This window comes from Dryobates pubescens, chromosome 35 (assembly GCF_014839835.1).
Source record: "Dryobates pubescens isolate bDryPub1 chromosome 35, bDryPub1.pri, whole genome shotgun sequence".
Classification (NCBI taxonomy): Eukaryota; Metazoa; Chordata; class Aves; order Piciformes; family Picidae; genus Dryobates; species Dryobates pubescens.
The window spans coordinates 1,885,863-1,911,080 of NC_071646.1; the positions used below are offsets into that span (position 1 = coordinate 1,885,863).

Consider the following 25,218-nt stretch of genomic DNA (forward strand, 5'->3'; position numbering starts at 1 on the left):
CTGTGTCCTGTTCTGAGCCTCCAGCTCAGGAGAGGCAGGGAAGTACTGGAGAGAGTCCAGAGGATGCTACAAGGATGATTAAGGGCCTGGAGCACCTCTGTGAAGAGCCCTGGGGCTGCTGAGCCTGGAGAGGAGCAGCCCCAGAGGGGATCTGAGCAATGCTCAGCAAGAGCTAAAGGCTGGGGGGCAAGAGGCTGGGGCTGGGCTCTTGTCAGTGGTGCCCAGGGACCAGCAGTGGGCACAAAGTGGAACCCAGGAGGTTTCACTTGAACTTCAGGAGAAGCTTCTTTGGTGTGAGGCTGCTGGAGGCCTGGAGCAGGCTGCCCAGGTGGAGTCTGCTTCTCTGGAGATATTCCAACCCCCCTGGCCATGGAAGAGCTGTGTCCCAGGATGGCAGTGGCTGGGCAGAGCTGCCAGGGTGGGGTGGCAGTGGGGGTGTCAGGTCCCTGCACTCTCTCCAGTGGGACTGGGCATGCTGCTTCCCACGTGCCCCCCAGCCCAGCCTCTCTCCTCTCTTTGGCACTGAGCCTCTGAGAGGGAAATCTGACCTGGGGACTTCTGTTGCCCTCTGAGCTCATGGAAAGAGGATCCTCCAGATACTTTTTCTTTCTGGTTTCCCTTCAGCTCTTTGAGTGAGTGCTGAGCTGCAGCTGAGGCTCACAGCTTGCAGTGGGTGCCAGCACTGCTCCCCTGCCATGGCTGTGCAGGGATGGGGCCACCACCAGGACGTGGGAATCTGGTCCCAGAGGACAGACACAGTGTTGTGCTCACAAGATAAAGCTACCCAGGCCCTCCTCTCACCACTTCAGTGTGCAAGTCAGGGCACCCTGACCCTTCCTAGGCAGTCCCAGTGCACTCCACCAGCTTGCTGCACCCACACCAAGTGCCCCAGCAGGGCCAGGAGCCACTCAGGGAGTTAATTTGAGCATCTGCAGCCAAAATTCCTCCCAGCTGGCCCATGGCATTGGCCTTGCAGGGAGCCTGATCCTGCTGAACTCTCAGGGGGTAACAGCCAACCCTTCGAGCTGCAGTGGTTTGCACTGGGACAGAAGCAGGACAAAGAGCCCAGATAGGGGATGAATAATTAACTGCATATGACACAAAGAGTAATAAGGAGAGAGAGAGATGATACTGGGGCCTTTGTGAGGCAGTGGAAAAAATAAACCTATTTAGAGAAACAGGAGCTATGTGATATTCTCATGCAGTATTCTTTTCCCTTAGCCCTCAGGAAACCCTGCCTCCTGCCCACAGCAGCCCAGCTCCCCTCCCGCTGGCACGGCTGCTCCTGCCCTGCCCTGGCCTCCAGCACACCCAGCACAGCTTGGCCAGGCCCCAGCAGTGCCTCCACACCACCTCTGCCAGGGCCAGACCCCAGCAGTGCCTCCACATCACCTCTGCCAGGGCCAGACCCCAGCAGTGCCTCCACACCACCTCTGCCAGGGCCAGACCCCAGCAGTGCCTCCACACCACCTCTGCCTGGGCCAGACCCCAGCAGTGCCTTCACATCACCTCTGCCAGGGCCAGACCCCAGCAGTGCCTTCACATCACCTCTGCCTGGGACAGACCCCAGCAGTGCCTCCACATCACCTCTGCCTGGGGCAGACCCCAGCAGTGCCTCCACATCACCTCTGCCTGGGGCAGACCCCAGCAGTGCCTCCACATCACCTCTGCCTGGGGCAGACCCCAGCAGTGCCTCCACATCACCTCTGCCTGGGGCAGACCCCAGCAGTGCCTCCACATCACCTCTGCCTGGGGCAGACCCCAGCAGTGCCTCCACATCACCTCTGCCTGGGGCAGACCCCAGCAGTGCCTTCACATCACCTCTGCCTGGGGCAGACCCCAGCAGTGCCTCCACATCACCTCTGCCTTCTCCTGCTGGCCTCAGACCCCTCCTCCCCATTTCAGCCTTGCTTCAGAAGCCACCACCCCAGGGGTGCAGAGGGCTCCTGGGAAAGAGGCTTTTCCCCCCCCAGGGATTTGCTGCTGGGTTTTCCATCTGTTGTGTGAGGAGCTGAGCACTCTCTGGCTCCAGCCCTCGAGGGACTGCTCAGCCTCAGCAAGTGCTTTTGGAGCAGCTATTGATTTTTCTTGCCTTTTTCTGTCTTTCTTTTTGGTTTCCTCAATTAGGTTCCTGCAGCTTTCCCTTCCCTGCCTTTATCCACACCAGTTCCTTGCTCTTCCCCTCCTTTACCCACACCAATTCCTCGCCCTCCCCTTTCCTCACCTGCACCACTTCCTTACCCTTCCCTTCCTTCCCCTCTCCAGCACCAGTTCCTTTCCCTTCCCACACAAGTCCTTGCCCCTGCCCTACCTTTATCCACCCCAGCTCCTCGCCCTTCCCCACCTTCACTTGCACCAGTTCCTTGCCCTGCAGTCCCCACTGGCCCTGGGCCACCCTCCTGGGGCCAGGCACACATTGTTTCTCCCCCCCACACCCCCTCAGTGGCCACCAGAAGCAGCTGCCAGGGTGCTGTGGTGGGAAGAAGCAGATGGGGAGGACCAGAGGGGGCAGGTGGGACTGTGGCCCACTTTGAGCACCAGTTCTGGCTGGGGCTCTCCCAAGCCTTCCACACCACACAGTGGTCTGGGTTGAGGGGGCCTTCAAGATCAGCCCTTTACCTGTAGCTCCTGGGGTTTGTCTGGTGTTCCAGCTGCTCTTGCGTGGGGAGGTGAGGAGGAGACGGGTGAGGGGCTGCACTAATTGGCTCAGTGGGTGTCCAAGCATCAGGCAATTACCCCAGCCCAGGCTGTGCTGCTGCAAGAGAGCCACAAGCAGGCAGGAGCCTGAGAGCCCCTGGTGCCACACAGCAGGGAGGGAGCACAGCTGGTGTCTGGTGCTCTGGGAGAAGAGCAGAGCAGCTTTTGGAGGGTCCTGTTCATAGAATTGTTAGGGCTGGAAGGGACCTCAAGGATTATCCAGTTCCAAACCCCTCTGCCGTGGGCAGGGACACCTCACACTAGCCCAGGCTGCTCCTCTCCCAGCCTGGCCCCGAGCACCTCCAGGGAGGGGGCATCCACGACCTGCCTGGGTCCCAGTCTCCCCCCAGCCCCGTGGCTCCGCACAGGCAGCCAGGGTGGCACATGTGACAGCAGCGGCGGCAGGGGGAGGCTGCCGGCAGGGACCGTGCGTGGCGCTGGGATCATGCTGGAGAGCTCTCTCCTTATCTCCCTAATCTGCTGCTGGTGACCCGCCAGCACCTCGCCCGCCAGGCGGCCGGAAGGGCACCGCCAGCCGGGACGGCCACCGGGGGCCCAGCACCGGCGGCTTGAGGGGTCACCCGCGGACCCTCAACCCCCCCCGGGACAAGGTGGGGGGACACCGAGTGCCGGTGCTGGCGGGACAGAGCATCCCGGGGGGACCCTCGTCCCCTCCCGGGGGCTGGCCAGAGCTGGACCGGGGCGGCCGCGGGGTTCTGTGCCTGGTGCTGCCGGGGAGCTGCGCCGATGCGTGCGGGGACTGCGGGATGGTCCATGTCCAGGTGAGCCTCTGCTGGGGGAGCCCTCCCGGACCCCCCCAGACCCAGAGCGGGCGGGCGGGAGCGCGCACGGCCGGGCTGGCACCGGGGTGGTGGCCGTTAGAGGGCAGCGTTGCCGCACCGGCGTGCGCCGCTGCCTGTCCGCCTGGCTGGCCGTCCGTCCGTCCGCCTGGCTGGCCGTCCGTCCGTCCGCCTGGCTGGCCGTCTGTCCGTCCGCCTGGCTGGCCGTCCGTCCGCCCGCCTGGCTGGCCGTCCGTCCGTCCGCCTGGCCGTCCGTCCGTCCGCCTGGCTGGCCGTCCGTCCGTCCGCCTGGCTGGCCGTCCGTCTCTCTGTCCCAGTCTCTGCCTGTCCATCTGCCTGTGTCTGTCCCAGCCCCTGTCTGTCCGTCTCTCTGCGGCCGTCCCTCTCTCTGCCCTCCTGTCCCGCCGTCTGTGTCTGCCTGTGCCCACCCAGCTTCTCCCCAGCAGCCCAGCGGGACCCACTCACAAGTGTCACGAGTGCAAAGTGCTCAGCCCTGCGTGGACCCCACGGAGCTCCCCCCCCGAGGGGTGCAAAGGGTCAGAGCCCTGCCTGGGCTCCTCCTGCCCCTCTGCCCTCAGCGTCCCTTGGCAAGTGACAGCAGCAGCTGCCGGCTGTCCCTGTGCTCCTCCTGCAGCCACCCCTCCCCACCCCCTGCCACAGATGCTTCTCCCATGAGACACAGGAGAGGAAGGGGGGAGCAGGGGAACTCTGTGCCACCCTTCAGCTTTGAGCTTGTGCCTGCTGCTGGGCTTGGAGCCTGTGTGTGCCATTTCCCTGCTCCCATCTCCTCCCTCTGCTCCTTGCCTCATGCCCAGGTGATGCACAGCATCCTGGGACTGTGCCTTGCAGGGTGGGGAACCTGTCCCTGTGGCCCCATCCCTACCCTCCTGCTGCTCCAAGGGCAGCAGTGCTCCCAACACAGGGCAGGATTCACCCTGCTAAATTTAGCAGCTGGCTGGGTCAGGGACCAGCTCAGGGCCTGAGGGATTACAGCAGTGGAAGAACCCAGCAGTTTCTGAGCCCCCAGCCCAGGGCTGCTGTGGGCATGGAGGGCAATGGGTGAGGGGTAGCCAGGAGGCTGCAGCACAGCTCAGCCCTTGGGGACCAGCAGGCAAAGTTCACCTCCTCTGCTGTCTCTTTTTGGCTGTGGCATGTCCAGCTTGGCCCTGGCTCCCTCTGGCCCCACTGGCATCTGCCCCCCCTTTGGTTTCAGGGTGGGGAGCTGGTGTCTCATCCCCTATGGCTCCAGTTACCCACAGCTGGTCTCAGCTGACAGCCAGGACAGGAATGGGGACAGGGACTCAGTGCAATCTAGCTGTGACTCCCTGGAACCCTGGGAGTGCTGAGCAGCCCCAGCCCTGCTCCAGCTCGGAGGGGAGATGCTCTGGGGCTGGGGGCTTGCAGGTAGGAAGCCAGGTTTGCTCCATGGTGCTTGCTGAGGATCCTTTCTCCCTGCAGCGAGTGAGGAGGTGGTGGTGGCAGGGGAGGTCACTTGGGCACACTGCAGTGGCTCAGCTGGTGGCATGCTGGGGATGCTTTGCTGCCCCTAAAGCTCATTTTAGGTGGGAGGTGTAGTGCTGGTGGAGCTGGGGCTGGTGATCCTAAACTCAGAAGCCTGAGGCCAAGCTCCTGAGCTGTCAGCCTGCTTTCTGGAGGGGCTGAGCATGGGCCAAGGGGACACAGGACCTTCACATCCCACTGCTGGTGGTTGTTGTCCCTACATCTACCCCAAGCAGGAGTTTCCCAGGCAGGGAATTCTCAGAGTTTGCTCCTTATCTCAGCTTCCCCATCTGGGAATCAGAGGCAGCACTTCCATGCCTTAGGTGAAGCCTCTAGCAGCTCCTTGCTGAATGGAGGCAAAGCATGTCCTGCCCTCCCACCCAACCTCCAAGCAAGTTCTGGTGGTAAAATCCCGGAGGCAGGAGCTAAAGCATGCCAGAGGTGAGTGAGGAAGTGATCAGAGAGAGCAGTGGTGTAAAGCTGCCCTCCCTGCAGCCCCACAGCCCCGGGGCTGGACATCACCTGAGGAGCACTGATGTGCAGAGACAGAAACACAGAATCACCAAGGTTGGAAGAGACCTCAAAGACCACCAAGTCCAACCTGGCACCCAACACCTCATGACAACTAAACCATGGCACCAAGTGCCACATCCAATCCCCTCCTCAACACCTCCAGGGATGGGGACTCCACCACCTCCCTGGGCAGCACATTCCAATAGCTAACAACTCTCTCTGGGAAGAACTTTCTCCTCACCTCCAGCCTAAACCTCCCCTGGCACAGCTTGAGACTGTGTCCTCTTGTTCTGGTGCTGCTTGCCTGGGAGAAGAGACCAACCCCCACCTGGCTCCAACCTCCCTTCAGGGAGTTGGAGAGAGCAAGAAGGTCTCCCCTGAGCCTCCTCTTCTGCAGGATAAGCAACCCCAGCTCCCTCAGCCTCTCCTCCCAGGGCTGTGCTCCAGACCCCTCCCCAGCTTTGTTGCCCTTCTCTGGACACCTTCAAGTCTCTCAATGTCCTTCTTAAACTGAGGAGCCCAGAACTGGACACAGGACTCAAGGTGTGGCCTAACCAGTGCTGAGCACAGGGCACAATGACCTCCCTGCTCCTGCTGGCCACACTGCTCCTGATGCAGGCCAGGATGCCCTTGGCCTTCTTGGCCCCCTGCTGGCTCATGTTCAGCCGGCTGTCAAGCAGCACCCCCAGGTCCCTCTCTGTTTGGCTGCCCTCAGCCACTCCTCCCCCAGCCTGCAGCTCTGCCTGGGGTCGTTGTGGCAAGCACCAAGGGGCTGGGGGGGGGGGGGAAATGCTGACCTTGGCTGCAGCCCGAGCCCCCAGCGGGCGTCAGGGAAGCGGCGAGGGCAGAGCTTCGGGGCGCAGGTCGGTTCCCCCCTCTCTGCCTCCACCTCCCGGCGGGTGAGGGGCGGCTGAGTGCCTGCGAGCGGAGCGCGGTGGTGGGAAGCCGCTGCCTCGCTCCCCCTCGGGAGGCTGCTGCTGAGGAGCACTTTGGGAACAAGCAGATAATAGCTGGGAAGACAAAAAGACACCCGAGATTGCCGCTTAATTAACGCAGGAGGAGAAGAATGTCAGGCTCTCGCACTGATTCAGCCCTCCCCCCCCCCAGCAGGAGACATCGTGTTCCTCAGCCTTCGCTGACATATGGCTGTTGTTCCCAGCCCACCAGCAGCTCCCGTTCCCTGCAGGCAGCACCGCCAGGGGAGCTGGGTCGAGGCAACGCCTGAGGGACTTGGGCCTTTGCAGCCTGGAAAAGAGGAGGGTTCTGATCGATGCTGATCAATACTGCAAAGGCTGGGTGGCAGGAGGATGGGGCCGGGATTTCATCAGTGGTGCCCCAGGGACAGGCACAAACTTGGCTCTAAGAAGTTCCAAGGAGGAACTTCTTGCTGTTGAGGGTGGTGGAGCACAGGAGCAGGCTGCCCAGAGGGGTTGGTGGAGTCTCCATCTCTGGAGTCACTCAAAACCTGCCTGGACATCACCCTGGTGAACCTGGAGGTGTTCACACACTTTGGTTTAATGACCATGGGCTCAGTAATCTCAAAGGTGCCTTCCAACCAAAACCATTTCCTCGTTCATCTAACCTGCTCTGGGGCAGCCCTGCTGTGGCAGAGGGGTTGGTCTGGATGATCTCCAGAGGTCCCTCCCAAAGCCTATCGCTCTCTGATGTGTGGGGTGGATGCCCAGGGCAGGATGTGGGTAGCAGAGGTTCACACCTGTACCATGAGCTCTCCTCTCCAGGCAGGTGGTTGGGTTGCAGCTGAGAGCAGGATCTGGCTCCTGAGTCAGGATGAGCAAAGCAGGGTCCTGCCTTGTGCCTCCTCACCTTGCTGCAGCTGAGCTCAGCCTCTTCTGCCTTCCCCTGCAAACAAAAGCTGCCAGAAGTCCACCCCCCAGCTGCCCAAGCAGCCCTTTGGGGGTGTGGAAACCCAGCTGCAGCCTGGGCTGGGGGTGCTGCTGGTGGCTTTAAGGCTGAGGCAGCCAGCCAGGGGGAGAGCAGCACCACCCTGGGAGCTCCCAGGGTTACTTAACCCCCAGTGAAAACTGCTGGGAGTTTTTCCAAAGGTTCTCCAAGGGTAGGCAGGGCCCTGAACAGCTTCACCCCTGAGGGGTGGCCATTGGATCACCCCTGCTGAGGTGGCTCTCTTGGTGACCTGCAAGCCTAAGGCACAAGTCCCCAGACTGAAGGATGCAGTGTCCAGGTAGGAAATGCTGGGATTCACAGGGTGTGGAGAGGCATGGAGGCACTGGGAAGCACTGGGAGGCAGGGGGCTGGGGGCAGGCAGCAGGGATGGATCCCAGGAGCTGCCCACCTGCACCCACAACCACCTTCCTTCCACACACAGCCTCCCAGTGCCCTGTGCCTCACCACACGCTGTGAATCTCAGCATGTCTTTGTTGGACACCACACCCCCCCCTTTGGGGACTGTCCCTTGTGCCCTGGGGGGGCAGTGGCACCATCCCAGCTCAGACTGGGGGCCAGGGAAGCACGGCAGCCCCTGGGTTTGTTCTCTGCTGGGCTCGAAGGCAGCTGGAAGGCAGCACTCGGTGGGGCTGTTTGTTCTCCCAGCACAGTTGGAGGAGCAGGAGCAGCTCCCAGCCTGTTCCTGCTCCCCCCCTGGGCTCCCTCCCTGCTCACCAGCCTGTGCTGCCTGTTCTTGGCTGCCTCAGAGCCTCGTAGAGCCTCCTCTGCAAACACACAGCCTGCAGTCCTCTGGTTCTTCAACTGCTTAGCCACAGCCATGACGGAGGGAGAGGATGCGGCTGCCTCCCGGAGCACCAGCAGGAGTGACCAGGGCCTGCTCCTGCCAGAGCCACCTCCTCCTGACTCTTGTCCTGGGAAAAGGATATTGCTCTTAAATTCTCTGCTGGGTGTCTTTGTAAGTACCTCCTCTCTGCCCCCCTCCCTGCTCCTCAGCATGGGCAGGGCAAGGACTTGGGATGTCCAGGAATAAGGGGTGAGGAGCAAGGTGGTACCTGCTGGGGCAGGTCAGGCTGCTGCTGGGCTCTGTGTGGTTGCTGCTGGCAGGGGTTGAGGTCTCAGCCAAGAAGCCTCTTGCTCTGGACAGCAAAAGCAGCTGGGGACACGGGGCTGAGGAGCACTGGGCTGGCAGCTCTTCACCTGTATCAGCAGCCTGGCTCCTGCTCATCCATATGCAGCTTTCCCAGCCTGGCTGAGGATGCTCTAGTGCAGCTCAGCTGCCTCCTCCCTGCTCCTGGCACCCAAGGGTCCATGGGCACGCAGGCATAGGCATCACTGTAGGTCCAGAAGGATCTGACAGTGCCAGGCTTGACAAGGCAGGCAGCTTGTGGCAGTCCCTGCCCAGAGCTGTCAGAGCAATTGCTCTGGAAGTGTTCCTGCAGAGATTCTTTGCTGGCAGTGCAGGAGCTGTGTCCGTGCTGAGGTTTAGGGGAGCTCAGCATTTGCAGGATACAGAGGAACAGAGGCTTGGGGGTGGTGCTTTTGTGGAGCCATCAAACCAAACCTTTCCAATCCATCCTTGCCAGGTCAGGGTGAGTTTTGGGCTGCCTTTCCCAGCTGCTAAATCCAGGCAGGGCCAGCTCCAGCATGGGCAGTGCTGGCTGTGCAGCATTGCGCCCAGAGCCTCTCCAGCTCCAACTTCCAGGGCATGGAGGGACATAGGGAGAGCCCAAGGGAGGGTGGGAATGGCTCAGCTGTGGGAGCAGCTTGGTCTTCTCCATTAAACCTGCATCTAGGTCATGATCAGCTTGTTGGGCCAGCCTGCACCATTCAGAACAGACTTGCTAAGCTGTTGTCTTGCTGCTTCTCTGTGAGCCATAACTAAAGCTGAGGGCTGCAGATGAGCCTCTCTCATTTATCCCTTTGTCTGCAGCTGCACAGATGCTGTCTGCTCTGCAGCCACAGTGGGTTTGAGCTTTCAGCCTCAGCCCAGGCACGTTGAGGGCTTTGGTAAGGCTGTGGGCTTGAATCCTGCTTCCCTCAGTCTCTTATCCAGGCCTGATCCTGCACTGCTGGCCACACAAACCCTGCTCTGTGCAACCCCCACGGGCCTGGGCTGAGTCAAAGACAGGAGCTGTGGGGCTCTTGGGTCTCCTTTCTCACCCAGGACTTCCACTTTGGTCTCTTCCCACACGAATGCAGCACCTGGGAGGTGACTCCAGGCTGCCACCACCAACCCCTGCCCGCTGCCAGCTGCTCAGCCATCCCATGTAATGGCTCTTTAATTGCACATGAAGCCTCCCACTCAGGTGCCTGGGCAGCTGAGTGGCTGTTTCCCGTGGCAGAGCTGGGTCGGTGCCACCTTGCCCATCGTCCCTGCGTGGCGTGAGGGGGTTGGCAGCGCTCCACAGGCCACCTGGACCTGGCTCCATCCCAGTGCAAGGATCGTCCTGCTGCCTCCCTCGGCTGCTAAACCCAGACAGGCCCAGCTCCAGGGTCTGCAGCATTGCACCCGGAGCAGGTTCCCCTTCCAGGGCGCTCTCTGGGCCTGACCCGAGTGGCTGACTCCCGGCGTTTAGCTCCCTCGGGCTTGCCCAGCTCCTTGATTGGTGACTGTGCCCTCCCCGCCCGGGGCTTGCTTCTTGCACGCTTCCCCCAGCCTCTGCTGGGCTTCCCGTCCCGGGAGGTGACACAGCAGCTGGCAGCAGCCTGTGCCGACCCTGCGCGTCAGGGCAGCGGCTGCGGCTGCAGGCGTGCGAATCTCCCGCCACGGGGCCGGGGGGGAGGGGGGTTTGCATTTCAGCCCTGAAAGCTCCGGAGGCTGAGAGCCGTAAACAGCTCCCGCAGATCCCCTGAGTCTGCAATCCTGCTGCAGCCCCGCTCCAGCCCTGCGCCGCCGGGAGGGAGCCCCCGGGGGGACGCGGGGCCAGCCCTCGTGGGGGGCTGCGAGAGGGCTCAGCTCCTCCCTCCCCCCCTCCCCGCTGCTCCCCCAAAACCTTGCTGCCGTCAGCTGCCACTTTCCCCCCCGGCCAGGCACCCTGCCATGGCAGCCAGCGCTGCCCGCCCGGCGCTGCCAGGCTTGGGGACGCGGCGGGGACGCGGCCAGGCAGCCTGCACCGAATAGTCCTGGGGGACCCGAGCCCTGCCCGCAATGGAGGTAGGTCCTGGCAGCTGTTGGGGTTAGGATAAAGCTGTGGGGAGGAGGAGGAGGGCGATGATGAGCAGAAGGACTTTAGGGGGACTTTGGGTACCTGCGTTTGTGGTGCTTGGTGAGTGAATCCCGCAGGCACCACCCCGGCACGGCAAAGGCTGGCTGGGGAGCTGCTCTGTGAGCTGAAAACTTTACCTTGCCTCTACAGGATCCAAGAAAAACGATCCTCAGGCTGGGAAAGGAGTGGAGGCAGCTGCTGCTGGCCTGCTGTGTCCATCCGGGGCGATGTGGGAGCGGGCAGGGTAGGGCAGGACAGGACAGGCAGGGCACAGGGAGGGGGACATGGAGCTGCCTGCTTTGGTCTCTGCTGCAGGCTTGGAAGCAGGGTGGGAAGTGTGAGTCAGGGCTCCTGCTTCTATTTTCAACTCCTGGGGTGGGTAATGTGGCCTGGTGGGAATAGCAGCTCTGCTCCAGGAGGCACGGGGCTGTGGAAGCATGTGGGGATGGGGCTGGGACGGGGCTGGGACACCCAGAGTGTCCCCAGCAGCATTGGGCTAACCACAACCAGCAGCTCACAGGGCAGATGCCATCCCGAGTTGTGCTGCTAAGGAGCTCTGGGGCCATGGAAGCACCACAGTTAGTAACTGCCCCAGAAACCAACCTCCCCACATCCTCTTCCCACCTGGGCTTCTCCGCTGGCTGTGGCCTCTCTCTGCTGGCTTGCCACAGCCACCACGGGCTCAGGGCACGGTTCAGCGGCTCCTCAGGTCTGCCCTGCACGCCAGCATCCCTCAGCAGCTTGCTGGCACTTCTTTCTTCCACACTCAGAGGTGCATAAGGTCCTTCCCACAGCAGTGTTGTCCCTGTGTCACCTTCCGGCTGGGAGCTGTGGCCGCAGCTCAGTGAAAGCCGTGGCTGAGGGTCAGGGCAGCAGGAGCCACGGTGTGAGCTCATCCTCTGCACCTCCAGTAGGCTACAGTAGGGATGGAAAACAGCACAGTTCAGGGCATGAGTAAGTGCCTTGAGAGTTTTCTCCTGAACTTTGCCACCATTATGCAATTCCTTAAGAACTCCTTCAAATCCCTCCTGCTCCTGGGTGTGCTGGGAGCCCCACAGCCCCATGCCAGGGCTATGACCACAAGTGAACCCCCACCCCCCCTTCAACAAGCTCCTCTCCTGAGCCTCTCCACCCAGGCTTCCCTCCTTCCAACCTGCAGCAGCAAATAACCCAAGCATTGCATAATTGTGCCTGGCCCTGGCCCTCTAAGTACTGTTTGCTCAGCTTATTAGCCTGAGCCTTTTGCATATCTCAGCTCTCCTGGTTTGAACTCTGGTGATAACAACAATTTTAGGCTCTTTCTTTCCTCCCCTCCCCTCTCCCTGCATCCCTCCCTCATCCCACACCAGCCCCTGTGCTCTCCCCCCTCTGAGCCTGCCTGGAAAAAACAAGGGCTGGAAAACAGCCTTTCCCTTGGGATGTGCCTAGCAGAAGGCTTTCTGCATGTAGGGAAAGTGTGGCTTTGACTAATCCCCCAGTCAAATCCACTGCACAGTCATCTGGGCTTGCTGGGATTTAGCAGGCACTGTCTGTTAATGCTGCAGGGATGGGCACTGTCTTTAATGTTCTGTTTTATTTGGTTTGGGGTTGGGGTTTCTTTTTGTTCCTTTTGATGGTTGTTTTCAGAGCGGTAACCTCCTGTGGCTTCCCTGTGATGCTGTGCTCTGTGTGCCTGAGAGAGAGCAGAGCTTTCAGGGGGGCTTGGGGAAAGGCTTTCACCCCACAGCCACGTCAGCACGGGCAGGCAGCACCAGGCAGCTGGTCACCAGCCCCCCCTGCCCTCCCTGCTTTGCCCCCAACTGCTGAGCCACAAATAAATGCAGAGATCGTGGGGTGGGGTTGGTTGGAAAAGCCCTTTGGGATCATCCAGGCCAACCATGAACTTGCTGGAAGGTGTCCAGAGAAGGGCAACAAAGCTGGGGAGGGGTCTGGAGCACAGCCCTGGGAGGAGAGGCTGAGGGAGCTGGGGTTGCTTAGCCTGCAGAAGAGGAGGCTCAGGGGAGACCTTCTTGCTCTCTGCAACTCCCTGAAGGGAGGTTGGAGCCAGGTGGGGGTTGGGCTCTTCTCTCAAGCAAGCAACACCAGAACAAGAGGACACAGTATCAAGCTGTGCCAGTGGAGGTTTAGGCTGGAGGTGAGGAGAAAGTTCTTCCCAGAAAGAGAGACTGGCCACTGGGATGTGCTGCCCAGGGAGGTGGTGGAGTCCCCATCCCTGGAGGTGTTGCAGAGGGGATTGGATGTGGCACTTGGTGCCATGGTTTAGTTAGTCAGGAGGTGTTGGGTGGCAGGTTGGACTCGATGGTCTCTGAGGTCCTTTCCAACCTTCTTGATTCTCTGATTCCTGCATGAAGCAGCAGCAGCACCCCCAGGCTCCCAGCAGGACAGGAAAAGGAGATGCCAGGCACGAAGGGGAGGGCAAGGCTTGCTTCTGCTTTGCCAGAGCCTGCGTGGGACCTGCTGCGAGCAGGAGTGTTTTGTAAAGCAGCATCTTGAGCACATTCCTCCCTCCCGTGCAAGGCATTTCCTGGGGACAACACACTCCTGAGTAATGATCTCCCAGCGTCACCCCCATCAAAGGGTCGTTCAGGGGGAAAGCGTGATGGGAACGAGAACCTATTCAGGTCTGCCAGCAGTGTTTAACTTTCCAGCAGCCTCTTAATTAGAAGCCAGGAACCATTTAGACAACCACTGAGATTTGCATAAGAATCTGCAAGAGCAAACCCAGCAGCTGGGAAGATTCCCTGATGGATTGGCTGGGCTTGTTTCCAGGTGGCAAAGCAACCTGCCCGGGTTGGACCCTGGCTTGCAGACCCTGGCCCCCCTAGCTTGCAGTCCAGTGGTTCGAAGTCTGGCCTCAGGCAAATGATTTCCTGACCCACAAAGCTCCCACGTTTTCCCCCCTTGGAGTGGTTCCCTCCCCCAAAAGCTCCAATTTTTCCACCTTGGAGTGATTCCTTATCCCAAATCCTCCATTTTCCCCTCCTTGAAGTGGTTCCCTCCCCCAAAAGCTCCAATCTTTCCCCCTTGGAGTGATTCCTTCCCCCCAAAAGCTCCAATTTCCCCCCCTTGGTGTGATTCCCTCCCCCCAAACGCTCCAATCTTTCCCTCTTGGAGTGATTCTCTCCCCCAAACCCTCCAATCTTTCCACCTGGAAAATGGCTATCAGCCTGTGTCCAAGCTTTCTGGGTGGTTTCTTGGGCATGGAAGAGGAACCTGGCAATGCAAGGTGGGAAAGCTTGGGAAAGAAAGTAAAGGAGATCTTGCAACCACAGCCTGCTGCTCCCGGGGGGCCAGAGGCTGCTCCCGGGGGGCCAGAGGCTGCTCCCGGGGGGCCAGAGGCTGCTCCCGGGGGGCCAGAGGCTGCTCCCGGGGGGCCAGAGGCTGCTCCCACGTCACCTACAGACTGGGATTGATGGTAGAGGTTCTCCTCAGCTACAAACCCTCTCTGTGCACCCAGGCTAAAAACCAAAGACTGAAAACAAAGAACAACTTTACCTGCACGTTGCTCAATCCCTGCTCTCACTGCTGGGAGTTGAGGATGGGTTCCAGTTTTACCTCCTGGCTGCTTCTTCTTCTTCTTTCCTGGCTGGCACTGGGTGTCCAGCAGCCCAGAAAAGAACACCCAGCAGGTGCCCAGCTGTGCCCAGAGAGAGGATGGGAAGTCAGTCAGGCTGAGAGCCGGTGGCTACCACCAAACTCCAAACCCTCCTCAGCTTATTGCTGCCCCCTCTTAAGTGGCTTCTGGCTGGGGTGCCAGTGGCCTGCAAGGGCAATGCTTAACCAGGGGGGATAAACCAACAACTTCTTGCTCTGGTTAACTATTCTCCTGCCCAGCTCTTCCTCCTCCTCCTCTGCCCCATTCCCTTCCTGCCTGCCCCCTCCCCAGGCAGTGCTGCTGGGGCAGGGAGCTGCTGGGGGAGCAGGGAAGTGTAGGGGCAGGGAGGTGGAGGGGGGGGCAGGGAAGTGTAGGGGCAGGGAGCTGCCAGGGGCAGGGAAGTGTAGGGGCAGGGAGCTGCCAGGGGCAGGGAAGTGTAGGGGCAGGGAGGTGGAGGGGGACAGGGAAGTGTAGGGGCAGGGAGGTGGAGGGGGGCAGGGAAGTGTAGGGGCAGGGAGGTGGAGGGGGGCAGGGAAGTGTAGGGGGGCAGGGAACTGCTGGGGGCAGAGAAGTGTAGGGGCAGGGAGCTGCCGGGGGGCAAGGAGCCACCGGGGGGGGCAGGGAGCCGCCGAACTGTCAGGGTTGGAAGGGACCTCAAGGCTCATCTAGCTCCAGCCTCCCTGCATTGTGTTGAGCATCTCCCTCCTCTCTCTCTCTCTTTGCTCCCAGCTGGACAAGGGGGACGTGACCGCCCTCAACCTGCCCCCCGGCACCGGCGGGCACGGCGACGCCGATGGCACCATCTGCCTGGACGTCCCCGAGGGCACCCCTGACCCCCACAGGACGAAGGCCGCCATCGAGCACCTGCACCAGAAGATCCTGAAGATCACGGAGCAGATCAAGATCGAGCAGGAGGCGCGGGACGACAACGTGGCCGAGTACCTGAAGCTGGCCAACAACGCCGACAAGCAGCAGGCGTCGCGCATCAAGCAGGTCTTCGAGAAGAAGAACCAGAAGTCGGCTCAGACCATCGCCCAGCTGCACAAGAAGCTGGAGCACTACCACAAGAAGCTGAAGGAGATCGAGCAGAACGGCCCCTCCCGGCAGCCCAAGGACGTCTTCAGGGACATGCACCAGGGCCTGAAGGACGTGGGGGCCAACGTCCGCTCCAGCATCAGCGGCTTCGGGGGCGGCGTGGTGGAAGGGGTGAAGGGAGGCCTCTCGGGGCTCTCCCAGGCCACCCACAGCGCCGTGGTCTCCAAGCCGCGGGAGTTCGCCAGCCTGATCCGCAACAAGTTCGGCAGCGCCGACAACATCGCCCACCTGAAGGAGGCGCTGGACGACGGGCACCCCGAGGAGGCGGCGCGGGCGCTCAGCGGCAGCGCCACCCTGGTCTCCAGCCCCAAGTACGGCAGCGACGACGAGTGCTCCAGCGCCACCTCCGGCTCGGCCGCCGGCAGCAACTCCGGGGCGGCCCCCGGCGGGCTGGGCAGCCCCAAGTCCAACACCTTGGACAGCCACCACAACAGCTTCGACGCCATCCTGGAGGAGCTGCGGGAGATCAAGGACAGCCAGTCCCACCTGGAGGACTCCATGGAGGACCTCAAGGCCCAGCTGCAGAGGGACTACACCTACATGACGCAGTGCCTGCAGGAGGAGCGGTACAGGTAGGGGTGGGGGGGGGGCTCTAAGGACCACAGGGGCTGCCAGCCTGGGCTCGTCCAGCTGAGCTTACCCTGCGTGCCAGGGATGGAAGGAGCTGCCCTCCTCTCCGCTGCCCACCCTCCCCAGCAGCAGCACTGCCATGGAGGATCGTGCCAGGCTTTCCCCCTGCAGCGGCCAGAAGCGGGAGCAGGGTGGGGCAGAGGCACCGGGTGCTTTCCCCCGGTGCCCAGGAGGAGGAGGAGGACAGGAGGGGGTCCTGCAGGGAGCTCTGCCCACCCCAGCGCCCCTCCGCCCTCCCTGTGCAGGTACGAGCGCTTGGAGGAGCAGCTCAACGACCTCACTGAGCTGCACCAGAACGAAATGACCAACCTGAAGCAGGAGCTGGCCAGCATGGAGGAGAAGGTGGCCTACCAGTCCTACGAGAGGGCACGGGACATCCAGGTAGGGCAGTGCGAGGGCTCAGCCTCCCCCTGCACCCTCCACAGAAGGCCTCTAAGATCGTGGAGCCCAACCATCCCTGGGTCCATCTGTGGGGCAAGGGAGGGACCCTGGGCTGGGACAGAGGGTGGGCAAGGTGTTGGGGGGGTCCCTTTCTCTGGCACCCTTTAGATGAGGTCCTCACTGTGATGCTGGCACAGCAAGAAGCAGGTAACCGAGCCCTGTCCCCCCAAATCCTTGTCTGTGCCCCAGCAAGCCCCCACTGTGCTAAAGTCCCCAGGTGCCTAAGGCAGGGCAGGGCCCTGGGTGGATGGCTCCAGCCCCAGGCTGTTCCAAGCCGTGTGTGGGCCAGCAGGCAGTCCCCACTGTCCTAGTTTGGGTCATCCTCCCTGCTGCAGTAGGTACTCAGGGCACTGAGGCCTTCCCTGGCACAGGCAGAGCAGGGTGGGCATGGACTGCATGCCACAGAATGGTTTGGGGTGGAAGGGACCTTAAAGATCATCCAGTTCCAACCCCCTGCCACGGGCAGGGACACCTCCTGCTAGAACAAGTCGCTCAAGGCCTGGCCTTGAACACCTCCAGGGAGGAGGCTTCCAGAGCTTCTCTGGGCACTCTGCCCCAGTGCCCCAGCAGATCACAGAACTGTCAGGGCTGGAAGGGACCTCGAGGCTCAGCCAGTTCCAACCCCCCTGCCATGGGCAGGGACACCTCACACCACAGCAGGCTGCTCACAGCCACCTCCAGCCTGGCTGCAAACACCTCCAGGGCTGAGGCTTCCACCACCTCCCTGGGCAACCTGTGCCAGTGAGGAGCAGGCCAAGGGTCTGTGGGAAGGAAGCTCCTTTCCAGGCAAGCTGACCACCCAGGGCTCAGCTGTGGCAAGCAGCAAGGCCTCGGAGCAGGAGCCCTCTCGGAGCCCCTGAGCAGCCTCTGCTGTCCCTCGCAGGAGGCGGTGGAGTCCTGCCTGACGCGGGTGACCAAGCTGGAGCTGCAGCAGCAGCAGCAGCAGGTGGTGCAGCTGGAAGGGGTGGAGAATGCCAACGCCAGGGCGCTGCTGGGCAAGTTCATCAACGTCATCCTGGCCCTCATGGCCGTGCTGCTGGTCTTTGTCTCCACCATCGCCAACTTCATCACGCCGCTGATGAAGACTCGCACGCGCATCCTCAGCACCGCCCTGCTCGTCCTCTTCCTCTTCTTCCTCTGGAAGCACTGGGACTCCATCAGCTACTTCCTGGAGCACATCCTGCTCCCCAGCTGATCTGCAGCCCAGCCACTGCTGCCTCCCCCTGCCCCCTCCCCGAGGTCTTTCCGAGGAGAGGTGGTGCAAAGCCTTTGGGTTGTCTCTTCGCGGTTTGGCTTTCGCCTGGTGGAGCTGGGATCCCCTGGGGTGTCTGGGATGGGCAGGATGGGGAAGGAGGAGGATGAAACTGGGAGTTTAGGGGGCTCTGGGGGCTTTTCCTAGGAGTTTTGGATGGGTTTCTCAATGCCCTTCTGTTCTGGAAGTCGGTGGGAAAGAGGCCTTCTGCGGGGGGCTGCTGGCGGCGGGAAGGATCGAGCTGGACCAAACCTGGCTCCAAGAGGACTTTCTGTGGAGAGAGAGAGGAGAGGTTAGCTGGGGCTGGGGTTGCACTTCTGTCCTGGAAGGCCAAAATGGCAAAACAGCTCAGTCCCAGGATGGAGTGGAAGCAAAGCAGGTGGCAAAGAAGAAAGCAGGTCCAAAGCCACCACGGCAGGACCTGCGCATCCCACCAGCCTCTCCCAACCCCACCACAGCCCAGGCAGCACACAGCAGGGCTGTGACACCATCCCTGTGTCCCTACAGGGCTGGGACAGTGGAGCTGGGCAGACAGAGGGGGGGACCCAATGCTGGAGACAGCTCCAGCACAAGCAGCATCCCCTCAGCCGGTTTCCCTTCATCGATTTGATTCCTTCTCCTTCAGCTTTGATCTGATCTCTTCAGGGACACTTGGACTGTGCAGCATCACACCTGCAGGCCTGGCAGCCCCTGCACTGTGTCTGTCTGTCTGTCTGTCTGTCTGTGTGTGGTTTTTAATTTAACCCCAAGACTCTCTTCCCATTTGTGAATCAAAAGCTGGGAGAGCTGGGGGAGGGGGAGGAAGGGGAGCAGCTGCCTTCTTCCCCCCTGCCCCCAGCCCTACCCAAGAGCACAGCATGCTGTCTCAGATGGTTCTTCAATGATTTCCTACCTATATATTTCTGTACTATAGCTCTACACACACACATTAGAGGTATAAATATATCTGTATATATATAAAAGCATATGCACAGGCAGAGCCTCCTCTGGTGCAGATGCTGCTGCTCCACCACCCTCAGAGGTCCTCCTTCACTTGGCCTCAGAATTTGACCCTTTAATGGTTTTTGGGGGGGGGGGGGATTTGGGTGGGTTTTGTCCTGTGGCACATCCCAGCCTCATACACCAAGCTGGTGTGGGGCAGAGGGTGGTTGGGAGGGATTCTGTCCCACAGAATCATGAAGGTTGGAAAAGACCTCTAAGGTCATCAACTCCAACCAGAACACAGCTACCAGGGCCATGAAACCACAGCTACCAGGGCCTGAAGCACCACATCTACAGCTTGTGGAGCAGCTCCAGGGGTGGTGGCTCCACCACCTCCCTGGGCAGCCCCAGTTGTGGAGGGGAGGTTGTGTGTCCTCTCCTACCATCTCCCTGCTCCCAGGGCTAGGCCAGGCTCACCTGTGGCCCCACATGGAGCTCTCTGCACTCCCCAGGCACTTGAATCACAGAATCACCAAGGTTGGAAGAGCCCTCAAAGCTCATCAAGTCCATCCTGTCACCACAGACCCCATGACTAAACCACGGCACCAAGTGCCACCTTGAGCATCGCCTCTCACACCAGCGCAGCTCCCAGCGTGTCCCAGCAGCCAGAGGCTGGTGCAGGAGCCCTGCCAGAGGAGCCAGCAGCACAACTGGGTGCTGGGGGGAGCAGGACACTGGGCTGGAGACCCCCAGTTTGTACCTTGGAGTTGCAGAGGAGGGCTTTGGCTGGGAGCCCTGACCCCAGGGTGCTGAGTCTGATGCATCAGCAAGGATGGGAGGTTGGTGGAGGAAGCTGAGGATGGAGACAAGCCATGGCTTGTGGAAGGTGACCACAGCAAGATGACCTTGCAGACACCTGGCAGCAGAGCCAGCAGGTACCAGACACCTCCCAGCCCTTGGTTTGCTCAACCACAGGCTGTGAGCAAGCCCAGCATGGGTGAGCTGGGGGCAGCCAGGAGCAGAGCAGCAGGCAGGTGGGTTTCAGCTGCTCTGACTTGGAAGGGTGGCTAATGGACCTGAAGTGGCTGCTGAGCAGTCACAGGTGGGGAGAAACAAGGCACAGGGTGCTGGGGGGCTGAGATGGCCTGGCAGTGCCTCTGGCTGGTGATGGGTGAGGGGCACGTGGGTGAGCTCCACTCCCAGGCATCCCCAGTGCCTGCTGCAAAGGGCATCTAGGAGCTGGTGTGGGGTTAGTACCAGAGACAAGGCAGCCAAGCCCCAGCATGCAGGATGGTGCAGGAGCACCGTGGAGTGGAGAGGCCATTCCCAGGTGAGAAGAGCAGGCAGGGGCACTACAGACCTTGGTGGGGGCTCCCCAAAGCCTGGCTGCTGCTGCAGGGGACACCCAGGGCACGACTGCCAGTGCATGCCGGCAGCTGGGGCTCAGTGCAGGAGCTTCACATCCCGGAGCAGGGCATCTGCAAGAACAAGCCAGTGAGGAGTTAACTTTCCAAGCCTGAGCTCCCTAATCCCAGCTCCTTTCACCGCTTGGTTCCGCCCAAGCCCAGACCCTGAGAGCTGCGGTGGAGGAGCAGCTGCCCCACCGCTCCCGGCCCCACTCCCGCAGCCAGGAGAGGGGAAGGACAAGGGAAAGCCTCTCCTGCTGTTCCCCGTGATCCTACCAGCTCAGGGGACTCGGATCAGGACTCGTGGCCGCAGGGGGGCCCCCGGTATCCGCTGGAGAGGAACCGGCAGCCCGGGAGCTGCTCTGGAGCATCCTCCCTAAATAGGCTGCAAAGGCAGAGTGGAGTCACTCGCCCCAGCTAGCGCTTTAACCCCTTCCTGCCTGCATCTCCCACCTCTCTTTCACCGTCTGCCTTGGAACGGGGGTCTGGAGCAGCGAGAAGGGCTTGGGGGGGTGTTGCCCAGGGACTGAAGGAGGAGCTGGAGGGGCTGATCAGAGAAGGAAGGGGGGCTGGTGTCCTTGGGCTCGCAGGAAAGGAGGGGATTTGTGCTGCAGACAGCGAGCACCTTGTCCCAGGAGGCTGCAGGCTCCCTCTGCAGCGGGAGGTGGCTGCCCCGGAGTGCCCAAGCAGGGAGAAGGTGAGAGGCACAGCTCGGCACCAAATATCGCTGGATCCCCCCCTTCCCAGCCTCCGGGGCAGGTGCCCACTTCCACTCCATCCTGGCCCAGGGGCAGGTGGTGCCAGCCGGGAGCCACAATCGCAGGAGTGACATCCCCTCCGGCATCCAGCACCTTCCTACTCCCCAGGACTGGGCACCCAGCCGAGCCCCCCTCTCTTGGGCAAGCAGCTGGCAGGAGGGGGGGTCTGCTGGCACCTTCCCCTGCCCGGCAAAGGGGCAGCAGGAGCCGGGAAACGCCGCGCAGGGAGCCGCCGGTGACGCTGGCGCTGGTGGCAGGGACAGTGCCCACAGGGCATGAGCGGCTCGGGGCTCCCTGAGGACTCGCATTCTCCCAGCGGGGCCAGGGCTGGGGGGTTCATAACGGCCCCCTTTGTGCGGGTGGCAGGAGGAGAGGTGAAGCTTTGACGTCAGCCCGGGAGGAATTCCTTAATGCCACTCAGCCTCCCGTGCCCGCCTGCTAATTGCGTTTTATGTAATAGCTGCAGCTGGGCTCCCGCTCTGCTCCGAGCCTGGGCTCAGGCGGAGCCACAGCCCCGGGGGGGCCGGGCGGCGAGGCACGCCAAGGGGGTGCCACCAGGCAGAGGGACCCTCGCGGCCTCATTCCTCAGGGTCCCAGGGCTCAGCCACCCCCTGCCTGGCACTGAGAGCAGCAAGGCATCCCAGAAGGATGCCACCGGGCATGGGGACCCTCACAGCCTTGCTCCTCGGGGTCCCAAGGCTCAGCCACTCCCTCCCTGGCGCTGGCAGCAGCTGGCACCCACTGCAAGCTGCATGCCATGGGGCTGGTGTGGGTGCATGCGGGCACTGGTGCCCACTGCATACAGGGAGCTCAGTGAGAGAGGCAGAGATGGGCCAGGGGGTTCTGCAGGGGTGAGGAGCACCAAGCTGGTGGGGTGAGACCTCTCCCTCTGCAGGGCTCCTGTGCTCCCCCTTTGTGACTGGTTTGCAGCCTTCCAACCACACCACTGGTGCCACCCAACTGCACCTCGGGGTGCCCCTGCCCCGTGGTGGGACAAGGGGTGGCCTGTGGGCAGCGGCCCCGTTCCCCCATCCTGTCAGCTTGGAAGAAGGAAGAACAATTGATCGGTTTGGATTCTAAGGGGTAATTGCCCTTAATGGTGATGAATGAGCTGGCTGGTGTTGGGTTGCCAGCTCCAGATGTGTTTGCTGCCCTCTGCCCTGCTGCTGGCACTCCCACGATGTCCTCACAGCATCCCCACGGCTCCAGAGATAGAATAGAACAGACTAACCCAGGTTGGATCTCCATGGGCAGCACCCAAGGCGAGGACCACCAAAAGCTGGCAGCTGCTCCCCTCTGCAGCCACCCCAATTCCCTCACCTCCTTTTCCTGGGGGGCTGGGGGCATTGCCTCGTCCTCAGCTCGCCCTCTCCTCACCCCGCTGCACACCCTGGCACGGAGCCCTTCCCCTGGCTACCCACCAGGATGGCTGCCCCAGGGCAGAGGGAAGGCTCTCCCAAGGAGGAGGATGAGGAGGAAGGAGTCTGGGGAGGGGACGGGGGAGCTGCTGGCAGCCCTCAATGGCAAAGCCGGCAGGACCCCAGACGTTCCCTCCCCCCGCGGGCGGCGTGGCCAAGCTTAGAGCGTAAGAAGAAAGAGCTGGTACCGAGGAGAACATGCCTGACATTCCTGCGCTGTCTCCGGGGGAATTTCGACTGATCTACAGGAAAAATAGTCTCTGCCCCCGGGGTCAAAGTGGCTGCAGGAAAACAATTCCGAGCGGAACAGCTTAGAGCGGCGCAGAGCCGCAGCCCCCCGGGGCTCGGCGCTCACCTGCAGCCAGCCGTGCCACGGCCGGTGCCAAAGTCACCCCGGCCAGGGCCAAGACCACCGTGCCCAGTGCCTGTGCTGCTCTAGGCGGTGCCCACGCCCCCGTGGGCAGTGCCCGTGCCACTGTGATCAATGCCAATATCACCATGGGCAGTGCCTGTGCCACTGTAATTAAAGCTAGTGCCAACATGGCCAGTGCCTGTGCCACTGCAAGCAGAGCCAGTGCCCCCACAGCCAGTGCCCCTGTAATCAATGCCAGTGCCCATGCTACTCTGGGCTGTGCTCATGCCACTGCAACCGCTGCCGATGCCACCACAGCCAGTGCCTGTGCCCCTGTGCCAAGTCTGTGCTGCTCTGAGCACTGCCTGTGTCCAAGTGCTAGTGCCACCGTGGCCACTGCCCATGCCACCACAACTAATGCCAGTGCCATCATAACCAGAACCTGTGCTACTCTAGGCAGTGGTAATGCCACCAAGACCAATGCCACCATGGCCCTTCCCAGAGCATGGCAGCGCTGCCAGCACCCAAGAGCCTTCCCTGCCCTACTGGGGCCAGGAGGAGGTCTGCCTGCCCCTGCCAGCAGCTTCACTCTGCTTCCAGTGGCCAGGGAGGGAACCATGGGTGGCAACATTCTCCCCCTCGAGGGCTGGGGGCAGTGGTGGAGGACTCCACATCACCTGCAGGCATCAGAGACGCCACAGAGCAGCTCCTGGTGCCGCTGGGCTTTGGAAATCAGAGGATCACTAAGGTTGGAAGAAGTTCTTCACAGAGAGAGAGATTGGCCACTGGGATGTGCTGCCCAGGGAGGTGGTGGAGTCCCCATCCCTGGAGGTGTTTAGGAAGAGCCTGGATGGGCTGCTTGGTGCCATGGTTGAGTTGATCAGATGGTGTTGGGTGAGAGCTTGGACCTGATGATCTCAAAGGTCTCTTCCAACCTGGTTAATCCAATCCTATCCTATCCTATCCTATCCTATCCTATCCTATCCTATCCTATCCCATCCCATCCCATCCCATCCCATCCAATCCATCAACCCAACACCACCATGGCCACCAAACCACGGCCCCAAGGGCCACCTCTGCATGGGTTTTTCAGCACCTCCAGGGCCGCTGGCTCCACCCCCCCTCTGGGCAGCCTTTTCCCGTGCCAGTGGGCACCGCAAACGTTCTACCTCTTGGCCAACAGCTGCTCCCAGCCCCTGCAGCCCCTAGGGCCGAGCTCCTTGCCCAGCCTGGGGCACGTGGGGGGGCGACCAGCAGCACCTCCAGCTCTTGTGAGCCCAGCAGCTTGGGGGGGGGGGGAGAGGAAGGGCAAGCCCCGGCGCTCCCCTCCCCCGAGCACAGAGAGCAGAGCCCTGCCGGAGCCAGCCCTCAGACTCGTGGCCAATCTAATGATTTAATTGCACATTTGAAAATAAATACTCGTCTGGGGTGAGGGGGAAAGGAAAAAAAAAAGGCTTAGGGAAGAAAATTAAGAGGAATTTAATTAAGGGCAGTGCTGGGAATGTCTGCACCGCAATAAAGATAAGGAGGATCAATTGCTGCTTCCTAGGATCAAAGCGCGGGGCTGGAGGGGGGGAAGTGGAGCTGTCGGTGGCTACAAAGCGCAGGGGAGGAGGGAGGAGGGGGATAGGCAGGGAGAGAAAAGGCTCCCGGAGAAAGCAGCAGAAAGACAGCTCGATAAGATTAGAAAAATCACGGAGCTGCAGCCCCCCCTCCCCCCCCAGGGCTGCCAGGTCCCCCACAGCCTGCTGGAGGCTGGCGTGGGGAAGGGGCTCTGCTGTCTCCTCGGCTGCTTCCTGCCCAGCAAGAGCTACCGAGGAGGAGCAGGGAGAAGGGGCAGCACTGCCCCCTCCCCTGCAGCCTGCCTCACCTCCAGGCAGTGAGCCCCCAGCTCAGAGCAAGGCCGGGCTGGGCCAATCCCTTTGAGGGGCTGAGCCAGCAGCGATGCTCAGGTCCCAGCAGGAATCCAGCTCAAGGCTCCGTGCCCCATGCCAGGCACCAGATGGCCAAAGGCATTCACCAAAGGTGCTGCTACCATCCCTCCCAGGCCTCCTGAAGGCTCTGGGATGGCTTTGCTGTCCCAATTGCCGCTGGTGCCCTCCAGGCTACCGAGAGCAAGCTGCTGTGGGGAATGCAGGCAGAGCCTGGAGGTGTGGGGCAGCACTTCCCAACTCAGGCACCCTCATCCCAGCCCTTCAGCTGCTCCTGGGGCTTGCACAAGCCCCTGGCTGTCATCCCTTAGCACAGCTCAGTGACTCAGGTGGCCTGGGGGGACAGCAAGCTTTGCAACACCTCCCCTCAGCTCTGCCTCACTGTGATGGAATCTCCACAGCGCTTAAGCATCCCCCAGCTGGGCAGGGCCCTGCTGAGCTCAGCCAGACCCTGAGTGAGGCTGCAACCCAACACCATGACCCTGCTGGTTGGGTCTGCACAGGGCTTGGGCAGCACTGGGGGAGCAGGGAGCTCCAAAACAGCTCTGCCAAGAGCCCTTTCTGCGTCAGCCAGGAGCCTCCATCCCCCAGCCCATCCCATGAGGGAACCTGTCCTGTGCCTCCCATGGCACGAGTGTGGGACCGCTGGGAGCTGCAGGGCAGGGTGATTTTCCCAGCCTAGCTGGTTGCCTGTGAATGCAAAGCAGCACCCAGACAGGTTCCCTGAGAGGGCTGGAGCTGGTGGGTCCCACATTCAGTAGGCTGCCAGCTGAGGCAGTC

The 25,218-nt window shown here is 61.5% G+C and overlaps 1 protein-coding gene across 3 annotated transcripts in view; it reads left to right on the plus strand.

The window, feature by feature from the left end:
- The window catches only part of TMCC2 (transmembrane and coiled-coil domain family 2), a 30,787-nt gene extending 12,165 nt beyond the window's left edge, over positions 1-18,622 (plus strand). The window contains exons 1-4 of one of the 3 annotated variants that reach the window (XM_054176264.1): positions 3,218-3,479; positions 14,964-15,901; positions 16,205-16,340; positions 17,284-18,622. In XM_054176264.1, the coding sequence (XP_054032239.1) occupies positions 3,465-3,479; positions 14,964-15,901; positions 16,205-16,340; positions 17,284-17,595 (1,401 nt within the window). In that variant the 5' untranslated portion in view covers positions 3,218-3,464 and the 3' untranslated portion in view covers positions 17,596-18,622. Of the gene's footprint in view, positions 1-3,217; positions 3,480-10,386; positions 10,588-14,963; positions 15,902-16,204; positions 16,341-17,283 lie in introns of those variants that run through there. The other 2 variants (XM_054176263.1, XM_054176262.1) reach the window with 2 other exon arrangements.
- Positions 18,623-25,218: the final 6,596 nt, after the last annotated feature.